This window comes from Buteo buteo, chromosome 5, assembly GCF_964188355.1.
Source record: "Buteo buteo chromosome 5, bButBut1.hap1.1, whole genome shotgun sequence".
NCBI classification, from domain to species: Eukaryota; Metazoa; Chordata; class Aves; order Accipitriformes; family Accipitridae; genus Buteo; species Buteo buteo.
Window position 1 is genome coordinate 44,370,067 of NC_134175.1, and position 10,631 is coordinate 44,380,697.

General features: G+C 48.4%; 1 protein-coding gene across 1 annotated transcript; it reads right to left on the reverse strand.

Annotated features, from left to right (window-relative positions):
- Window positions 1-6,507: 6,507 nt before the first annotated feature.
- Window positions 6,508-10,407, reverse strand: LOC142031677 (urotensin-2 receptor-like). The gene is made up of 2 exons (XM_075029374.1): window positions 10,337-10,407; window positions 6,508-7,800 (listed from the first exon to the last, which is right to left on the reverse strand). Exon 2 carries the CDS (start codon window positions 7,654-7,656, stop codon window positions 6,508-6,510), a length of 1,149 nt encoding a protein of 382 aa, XP_074885475.1. The 5' UTR covers window positions 7,657-7,800; window positions 10,337-10,407.
- Window positions 10,408-10,631: the final 224 nt, after the last annotated feature.

Genomic DNA, 10,631 nt, shown 5'->3' on the forward strand with positions numbered 1-10,631 from the left:
CCCCGCCGGAACCCCCCGCCCCGGTAACCGGCCCGCCAGGCCTGACGGGCGGCCCGCAGCGGCCTCCGGCGGAGCGGCGGAGACAGCGCCGCGCAGCCCGGCGGGGCCCGCGCCTGGCCGGGGGGCCGTGCCCGGGACCCCGGTCCCCGGTGCCCTGTAGCTCAGAGAGCGGGGGCGGAAAACGCCCCCTTCTACCCCGAGGGAGGGAGTCGGCGTCTCCGCCGCGGACCCCCCTGCCCCGCAGCAACCCTGTGCCCGGGGGCGCTGCCTCCGCTCCCGGCTGCAGGTGTTGAGCTGCGGCGGGAGCGAGCAACGCTCCCGGGCATCCAGCCCGCCGGCCGTGCGCTCCGCTGGCATCCCCGGGGGACGCAGCACGCAGCGGTGTTCAACACCCTGATGCCGACTTCCAGCCCTAAAGCGGGTGAAACTTCCAGGCTTGCAGAACGCCCGGCCCCGACCCTGGGGAGAAGGGACACGGCTGCGCCTTGCCTGAGTCCCGCATCTTCGGTTAGCCACCTGGTCCGCTCTCTGTTCCTCCTGATGGGGGCAAAGAACATGGAAATCCCCGGGATTTTCACCAGCTTGGCGTGTTAGCGAGCGGGCCAAATGTGGGAGCCCCTCATTTCCAGACCATGGTTTCCTGGAGTTCTATTCGGGAGCGCTTTCCAGCTGGAGCTCCCCGCTGCACCGCGATTCCGTGATGGGCAGCATGACCTTTCCTTCCAGGGTCCTCCGGCTTTTTGCCTCTGCATCCTCTTCCAAACCAAAGAGTGATTCCTGCGGGCCGAAATGCAGCGCCCTTCAGGGCCTTCTTGACCAGCAGATGGCACAAACAGTACAGGAATTTACGGCGGATTGCTGTACTGTCTTGAACGAGTAACCACCGTGTTCTTGGAAATCTGAATGACTACCAGCTGTGTAAGGTTCAGCTTGCGATGCCTTGCTGTAGCGCAGAATAAGCTGCAGAACTATGACTATATTAATTTCGAAGTGTTTATTGCATATAACTTTTTTTAAAAAGCTACTGATGGTAAGAGATGAAACAAAAGGTATTTTTCACCATCTGTAATTGTTGTCCTGCAGAGGTCATGTGGATCGCCAGGATAAGAACTGGATTTGTTTTGCCAGAGCTTCAGAATATGAAGCATGTAATCTTGTCCTGACTTTCACGGACTGGGTAACAGGTCTGGCCACTGGCTTACTAAATTGAAAGGACAACCGCCATCCCCATCAGCTGCATTTGAAAATAAACTGAACCATCCTCAGCGAGAAAGGCTTTTGGTACAAAACTCCAGGGGAACTCAGTTCAAGGCTGAATTTTAAGCAGGTAGAAGTTCCTTGCTGCCACTTAGTGTAATTTAGGTTCTGGACATATTTTCTTCCTGACTACCTTACATTGTGTCTGCAGAATATATTTTTAAGTAGACAGGGGTTTGCCCTTCCTAATCTGTGCTGATTTACACGTATGTGACTAGGTTTACTGTTTGGATCCAGATTTAACCCAGGTGGTGCTCCTTTCTGGAATATGGTCATTGTGCAAATAGAGTGAATTAAAAATCTGGGCAGGAGGGAGCTGACACTAATACTTACACTGAGGGAGGAGAAAATTATGTCTTTTGGACATGGCAAGGTCCACATGTTCCTATCTTAACCAGTAGTGCCAGGACCACTGCTATTTTGCTTTCACCCATGTCATCACACCTCCAGCTCTGCCAAGAATTAGAACCTGGAAACCCTGGTCTGGTAAAGCCCTAAATAAAGAGCTCACCTCCTCTGCCCAATGCGCACTCACAGAGTCGCAGCAATAATAGGCACAAACCCTCCTCCTCGACCACTGATGGAGCCTGATTCAAGCTGATTGACAACCCATGTCCAGTCTGAGCCCCCTCCTTGTTCCTGCAAGCCAGCGATTGCAAGGGCACAAGATGAAGCTGCTTTGGGCCACCCTTTTAACCTGTGCAGGTATCCCACCTTGCTCCCTGGGAGATAATCAGGCCAGCAATTCTTCAGCCTACCTCTAACCAGACAGAAAAACCTTGGCACATGCTCCCAGAAGAGGATCTGGGCAATAAATCAACATGCACGGTTTTGTTTCACTTAGAGCTCAAGATGGGCAAGGATGAGGTGGGTTAGCTCTTTAGCTCTAGGTCACCAGTTCTGCACATGGCCAGGTTGTGAGGGCTGGGATTTCCAGATCAGCAGATGATCTTCCTCCATTTCTCTGGGGTTCTTCCTAGGAATCCTCTCATTTTAGTGTTTGCTTAAGGGCATTAAAAGGAGAGGCCAAAGGTTGAACAGATCTTGGAGAGCAAATCTGCGCCTTGCAGAGCTGCCTAGAAAAAAACATTCCTCTTGCCAGTGCTGTCCCACTGGCATCTGCCGTGACTGCAACACTGGGATGCTCCACTGAAATTATCTGCCCCAGCCATGCCTGAGCCTCCCCCCATGCAGCACCCAGAGGACCTGCTACAGCAGCACACACTCAGACTGTCTTGAATCAGGCTCCATCGGTGGTCGAGGAGGAGGGTTTGTGCCTATTATTGCTGCGACTCCGTGAGTGGGAATTGGGCAGAGGGTGGGTGCTGCACCACTCTCCACTGTGGGTGCCCACCCCCTCCAGGCAGGTTTCAAACAGAGGGATGCACAGCGTGGTGAGCAGCTGCTCTCTCCTTTGCTACTTGAACTGCGGGACTTTTTGTAAGAGTCCTGTGGTTTCAACAAAATGGACAGAGGATTTTTAAAATTAAGTGTAAGCAAACAGATGAATAAAACTTCATTTTGAAGTGAGAAATTGTGTTGTTTTGCCTCCTAAAGGCTGAAATGAGGCAATTCAGTGTTTGGAAAAAGAAAAAAAAAAAAAAAAAAAGAATTTCCAGAAGGATTCTTAAATTTCTGGGTGGATTTGCAAATAGTTTGGGTAAACACAAACGTCAGCCTTTTCTGGCAAAGACACTATCCAGCTGAAAACATTGCCTGGCCTGAGCTGTAGTTTGCTGCCTGTTTCAGCCACCAGAGAGGGTACCCGGCCTTCCTAGCTGGTAGGAGCACCGCAGCATCTCTGTTGTGGCCCTTTTTGGACACCCTGCCATGGTGCATTTACAGCTATACTTTCTTTGAATCTTGAGGCATTGCTAAATGCTGCCTGGCTTAAATGAGCAAAAAATTGGAGTTTTGACTTCTGCTACGTGGCATTCAGCTGGTGAAATCCAGTCTGTGGGGCACCGAATGCCCCAGAGACGAGGGGAATTAAGACTTCAGGATGATGAAAGAGCTCCTAGTGTCACCCCACAGAGAATAAAGATCTAGCAACTAGAGTGCAGGTGCAGGGGCATGGTCTGAGGTGTGAAAGAACACGGTCACATGTACACACCCCCCCCTTTCACACTGATTTCAAATTTTGTTTGTGCAAAAATCGGCTCTTGGATCTTTGACTGATGATAGGTTTCTGCAAGGAGGAATAAATAGGATGCAATAGTTATTTTATAGCTCTCATTAACTAAGCAATTAATCTGTCTTGGAGGAGGCAGTTCCTTCTTTGGACCTCACTGACTGCTCTGGCTCCCCCATTCATATTCAGCAGGCTCTCGTGGTTGAGCTGCTGTTTGGTTTCAGGAAGAGGACAGCTGTGTAATGTTTGGTATTTGAGTGTGGCTGATGCCCCATAAAGTTCATTGGGGATGCAGAGCTGGGGCACATGCTGCTTGTGAACTGCTCAGAGCCTTGCTTTTACCTGTAGACTTGGGATAATATTCCCTTATTGTTGCCTGTGCTGAGTGGTGATGGATGTGAGTGTTTGAAGGAGCAAAAAACTGCCAGCCTGGAGTGGAAGTTGAAAGGCTTGAATGAAACGTCTCATCATTCAAAGATGACCCAGTATTGACAGAAGTGTCACCTGCCACTGTTCCCTGTTCCCTGACTTGTGGGTGTCTTCTTTTCTCTTGGCTTTGTTGTGCTGATTTGGCAAACACTCTGCAAGCCCCTGCTGAGAGCACAGCACAAGCTTCAAACCAGAAAGGAGAGTGTGCAGCCCAGGGCTAAGGCCGGTGTCCTCCTGGGGAGGCAGGGAGCCCCGGCGCCCTGCATTGAGCCCAGCTCACCTCCCAGGGCATGGCAGGACCTCTAGCATGGCCTCACTTCCACAGCATGTTGCTCCTGCTGCTTTCAGGGTGCTTGTTGCACCTACAGAACCATGGCAGGCTTTTTGCAAATATTTTCTGTGAGATGCGTTGGTTGTGGTGGGCTTGGAGAGATTAATCAGAGCAGTACCACTGGGGACAAAGGGGTGAGACTGATTAACTCTGGAGACAGATCTGCTCCCATGTATTTTGGCAACTCTTTTGTCCTGTCTGCATTGGTGTGTAAAGCCTGGATTTGCAAACCGCCCTCTCATTTTGAGTCTCTGATTTTAGGAGAGATGGACTGTGCTTTCTAAAGGCTGAACCTGTAGTAGCTCTCCTTCACAACCATGGGAACTGCTTGTGCTGAGCTTGTCTTGAGCTTGTCTGGCTACTTCTGAGCAAGCGGAAGTTAAAATTGCAATTACCAAAAAAAGGAAGCCAAACTTTACCTTCTGACCTGTGATTAACACCTGACTATATAAGTGGAAAATGGGTTCATGAATATAGCAAGCTTCTTCACCTCCTATCCATGGGCTCCCTTTTCCTTACAGTGGGGGTGAATGATGCTTTACTCTCTCTAACAGGCTTTGACTAGTGTGTCTCCAGCCTGAGGAGGGTCTGAAAACTAACAAGTACTGTCAGTGTAGGAAATAGCCAAATATAACAGTATTTCTGCCCCTCTGAAATCAGGAAGGGGCTAATCCTGAAGCAGGACTTGCCGGTCAGTGTGCTGCCCTGCGAGCAGGGTGCAGGTAAGGCGCCCTGACCCGCAGGACCACGGCGGATCATGTGTGTGGAAGCAGTTGGGAACACAAAGTGAGGGGCTTCCAGTTTCTGCAACAGTTCAATGTTAAAACTGCACACACAAGAGTCCTCTTTCAAGACACCTGCAGTCTTCCCCATACATAAAAAACTTTAATCCTATGCATGAGAGAAGCAATTTCTTTTCCAAGTGTATCACCCAGGGAGGCTGGATGCAGAGCTTTCACTGTCCCCATGAACAATGACCATTTAAATGAGTTGAAGGGGAATAGATGGTTAAAACCTAAATTCAGTTTCTGTATAAGCAAATGGAGTTCACTGCCAAATGGTGTATCACACTGCAGTTCTGAATTTACCCCTAAGCATTAATTTGCTTCTAATTCTGTAACTTGGTTAGAGTTGTGTTGGCATTGTATTGTTGTATCCTTGCTAATGAGGTAACGGGGCTAATGCAAGCAGAGGACTCCTATACAGATGCTGGCAGCATCCCAGAGAAGGTACTTTTAGACTCACTGGAGAAGTGCCAGACATCATGGAAGATATATTTATACTAATGATGCTTTATCATCAGTGAAAGCCAGGACAGCCAAAGTGTTTTTGGTGTAGGCAGGTCTATATTAATTTTTTGTAGCAGTAAAGCAAAATCATCTCCTGGGAAGGGAACAAGGGATCCCACTAATAGGGAGCTACTGCTTTTATAATTGAGAATATTAGGGACTTCAGATAGCATAGCTTTGCCCGTTGGAAATCAGATTCCCCCTCCGTCCTTTCCTCCTGGACTTGATGATGTAAGTTTGGTCCTTCAGGCTGGATGTTGCAGTTTGTCTATGGATGCCCTGAGAATAACAACGTCAGAAGTTCCCAATTCCTCCTTGGAGGAGGACAGAGGCAGGTGATGGCACTCATCCAGGACAGGTGATGCTCCCTGTCATGGGTGCTTATATGTTTGGGGTTGGTGCATTAGGGAATGCTGAGTGTTCCCTGACTGTGGTACTGTCACAGGAAGCCTGTCTTGCTAACACAAACTGTGGTGTAACTCCACTACAGACACCTGTGTGAATGGAGAATCGAGCCCGGTGCATACCTGTGAGTGTAGAATAAATGTGAATATGACCAAAACCAGGACAAACACCCCTTATGCCTCATCCATGTTGTCCAGTCCTACCCCAAATTCAAACTGGATTGCATGTCACAAACATGAGCTGCTTTGTCTTTATTTCATTGTTTTCAGTCCTCATACAACTACAAATTTAGCATTACTGCTCAAGAAAAGAAAGAGCAAACTACAGCCATTCACAGGATAACAATTTTTAAACTCTGTGAGACAGCTGATACCGTTAAAAAACATGGCCTTATTATAGGCTTTCATAATTGACGGCTACTTGAGGAGACATACACTATAAAATATAAAGATAAAAAGCAAAAGGCTATTTAGATAGATGTCAGCTGAATGTTGCTAGCATCAAATCAGTGGCACTGAAGAAAATGAGAACAGACATACGGCACAGCCTCTGGACTAAATGTGTGCACATTATGGATCTGCTAAGGCTTTGCCTTTGCAGTGTACACTTTAAATCAAAGCAACATTGAAGTCAATATTGATTGTTCTTGGAGATATATTTTACCTTCAGGCACTGCTGTTTCCCAAAGGAGCGTGAGCAAGACCGTATGTCTCTGTGCAGTGCTGACTGCTTGTGGACAGGGATCTCCCTGACATCCTCTGAAACTGGTTCCTCCTTTGGAAGTACCCACTGCTGCTGCTAAGGGACCGCTGTCTGTTCTTCAGGTACTCCCTGTAGTTTTTGGTGAGCAGGGTATAGAGGAAGGGGTTGATACAGCTGTTGCTGTAGGTCAGACAAGTTGTTAGGTAATTAATGTTCTTCTTCACCTTGGGAGATAAAGGGAAGGATTCATAACACTGGAAGAGAAGCTGCCATATCCAGAAAGGCAAGAAGCAAGCCCAGAACACCAGCACTGTTGTGAAGATTAAATAGAGCACCTTTTGATTTGGGAGCCGCTTGGTCTGCTTGAAGGATGCTGTTTGTGACACCCAGTAAATCTTAGCTAATCGGATGTAAAGGGAGCCAATGATTACCCCTGGACCCACAATGCTGGTACCAAAAAGGATGATGAGATAGACTTTGTAGGACAGCTTGCTCCAAGTAGGCAGGCAGATGCTTTTGTTGTCCCGTTGCACCAGCTGGATCATGATGAGCATTGGGAGAGTGAGCAACAGTGACACCAGCCAGATAACAACAGCAATGGCCTTTCGGTAACTCTTGGACCTCTTCACTGCGTCCAGGGGCTTCAGCACAGCAAAGTAGTGCTCTGTACTCATGACCGTGAGGGTGAAGATGCTGGCGTGCATAGTGAGGAAGTCCGGACTGAACAGGATGCGACAGCCAATGTCCCCAAAGTACCATTTCTGAATGAAGTAGGTCCCGACGATGAAGGGGATGGTGAGAAGGTAGAGCAGGTCTGCCAGCGCAAGGTTGATGATGTAAATATACATGGAAGCAGATGATCGCAAGTGATGGCACATCACTAGCAAGGTGTAGACATTGCCTGTCACCCCAGTCACACACATGAGGGAGAGGATTGTCCCAATGGTGCAGATAGTGATCATGTCCTCCATGGAACCGGTGGCTGATGTGCCGTCCCCGGTGGCGTTGACGGAGGCGTTGGGTCTGATTCTGAACAGGCTGCCCTCGCTTGTGTCTGTCACCACGTAGGGGGTTGCAGAAAAGTGGCTCTCCAGCTCGTCGGTTAGGGACATCCTCCCAGCCTTTAAATGCCAGAGGCTTTGTTCAGACCACAGGGGTCTGAAGAGCTGTTCTTTCTGCTCTGAGAAATGCAACTGCTGGGAGATGGTGAACCATTTCTTAGTGGGGTCTCATCCGAGGAAGATCTGCATTCTCCACTACAGGAAAGACATCAGAAACCAACATATTAGAAATCTGCTAGAGCAACACAAATTATCATTTAGAAGTTACCTGCCCCTGAGTATGTATCTGCGCTGTCTGCACGTACCAAAGGTCTTGTGCACTGAGGCCACTCGTGTGAGGTTCATGCTGTCATTACAAGAGCACAGCTTTGAGGAGTGACATGTCGTAGTGCATCCATGCTAACGAGACAAGAGTGATTGTGTGGATCATTGGAACCGTGTGCTGCAATCCTTAAAGTTAGTATGAAGTAGGAGGAAGAAAGTGTCCTTCCTAAATTCATGAAGGACACTTACAGACCTAGCAGCATGATTGGTTAAACTTCTTTGCTAAGCTCTTAACTCTGAAGACATTAAAAAAACCCCAAAAGGGAAAACAAACTTTGGATTTACCATTTGCAGCTGGTTTGTCTATTCTATGTGATACACTCGAAGTCCTGTCCAGCATTTCTGCAGTGTTTTCACAGAGCAACTTCCCTTGGGTGAGAAGCTCCTGCTATGTTCTGACCTGCAGTTTCAAATTGTATTTGAGTGAGGGAGAAAAAAGGCATTTTATATCTATAAAGCAAGGTGTAGGTTTTACTGTGGGTTTTATGTGTCTGTAAACCCAGGGTTTTTTATGGTCTCTGTCGAGTGTGATCCCACAGATTTTCCTGTGTCCATGCATAGATATATTTCAGACAGACCTGTCTGTGAGCCTGTCTAAACAGCCTTATGCAGCGAGGTGTGAGATTGCTCTGCAGCATGTTAGACAGGTAGTCACTCTTTGTACACAGGAGCTTTTGGTTAGCTCAAGCTCAACGCTATACAAATCATGACTGTGTTGCTTTGAATTTATACTGGCTCTGGGTGTAGGCAAAGGGAGTTCAAACGTACCTGAGAGAAACACTGAAGAAGCAGCTAAAATGCTGAAATTTTAAGCCATACCAAAAGCCTGTGCCAACCTAAAGGTCACTGCACACAGAAGTGTGTTTGCACTATAAATTTTATGGAGCTCAGATTGTCTCTTTGTTTGGAAAACGCTGGGAGAAGAGGTGCTGGACCGCCTTGTCCTTGCAGGGCTCAGCAGGCAAAGACTTCCGTCTGGCTCGTTTCACTGGACAGGTTGGGTTTGGTTTATCCTGGGAATTTGCAGCTCTTCCCAGTGAGTTCGGTGTCCCTTTGCCTCCACACCAGCTCTGACTCCTTTGCCTCTTTCGTCCCACTAGCTCCTTGGCAGCAGGATTACAGCACCAGGCTCTCCTCCACTGCCCTTGTGTCAAAGACCCTGACAGTGACTTCTGTAGCACTTCAGGATGAACAATGTTCATCCCCTTCATGACTTGCCCTCACCTTCTCTTCTTCCCAGTACCACCTTCTGCGGGTGATGGGTGCTGCGGAGATATCATGCAAAACCTCTGTATAAAAGAGGGCAATCCAATATAGAGGCAGATTCTTCCTCATTTAACAGTTGGGATAGAGGTGCAAAAAAAAGAGAAAAACCACAATATGCAGAGCCCATCTCCCACCCAAGTCCCTTGGGTAGAGACATCCGAGGGGGAGAAATGAAGCATGGTTCTGCAGTGCTCCTTCAGGAGATTGCTCCTCCGGACTGGTCTCCAGAAGCTTCATCAGCATCTTGGCTTTCCTGGACCTTGCAAATCCAAGTCTGCCTCCTCCCTCCCCTGCCACGCTGTGCGATCCCCTCCTGCTTGGCTTTGGGCATGTGTAGCCTGCCTGTCCATGCACCGACTTGCTCCCTCATCATCCACTTTATTGATGTTCATGTACGAGCTGTGCTGGCAGCAAAAGCGTCGTGCATGAAGGAGACATGGATGCTCAGGGAGGTCTGCCTGCTCCTCCACCACACTATCACCGGCACACTTGGTCGGAAACGAATGGCTCTGCATGGGATGCTCCAGCTAAGCCTGGAGCTGGTCACACATGCAACTGTCAAGCTCAGTTGGATTTGTGATCGCTCATTTTCAGGAGCATGTTTCCATGGCTCAGGTGCTGTCTTCTTGCAGCTGCCTCACTTTGTGTTCCGGGCACTCGTAGCAGCAGATCCGTGCCGTGCCCGTGCAAGTCTGTGCGCTTCCCTGGTGTGACAGCTCCTGCCAGAGAGAGCTCAACACACCGCATCTCCCCGCTCTGCTCCTCTTCTACTGAACCCGCGTTTTGCTTCATTCATAAAATTTCCTACAGCACTAATTCAATTCGGACACTTCGCCTGTCTCCAGACAGAGCCCACAGCTAGGCAAGTTCTCACTCCTAGAGAAGTAAAATTAAGCAAACTGGGGAAACCTTGCATAATTTTAAAGTTACTGTCATTGCTGCCCTCGTACATAAATGCACACACTCACACACATGCACACACACACACTAGAGAGCTTGTTATTCCAAGCAGCCATTCAAGTATCTTACGGTCTAAGCAATTTTCTGAGCCAATCCTGCCTTTCCCTCTACATTATCATCACACGGGAGTACCGTGCACATTCAGTAGCTGCAAACATAAATGAATTTCTCCTGCTCAAACCTTGCCTTTAAATCCAGCAGATGAAGTTTCCTACAAGAAATAAAATAAAAATGAATCTAGTAGTATTAAAGCTGAACCTTTTAAAAGGAAAAAAAGGGGAAAAAAGAAAAAAGAGAATCCTCCTTCACGGGCAGACAGCGAGAGATCCCCATGCTCCGTCGCATCTGGAAAGGCAGCGGCAGGAAGGCAGCGTGCTACCTAGCCAAGTATGCTTGAAATCTGTGCGCTGTTAATACTCTCATTCTCTTCCCTTCACTCATGCCTGCTATTTCTGTTACTCGGTGACGTTAGGCAT

Coding starts and splice junctions, on each gene's coding strand:
- LOC142031677 (XM_075029374.1), bottom strand. CDS start 7,656: ATGTCCCTAACCGACGAGCTGGAGAGCCACTTTTCTGCAACCCCCTAC.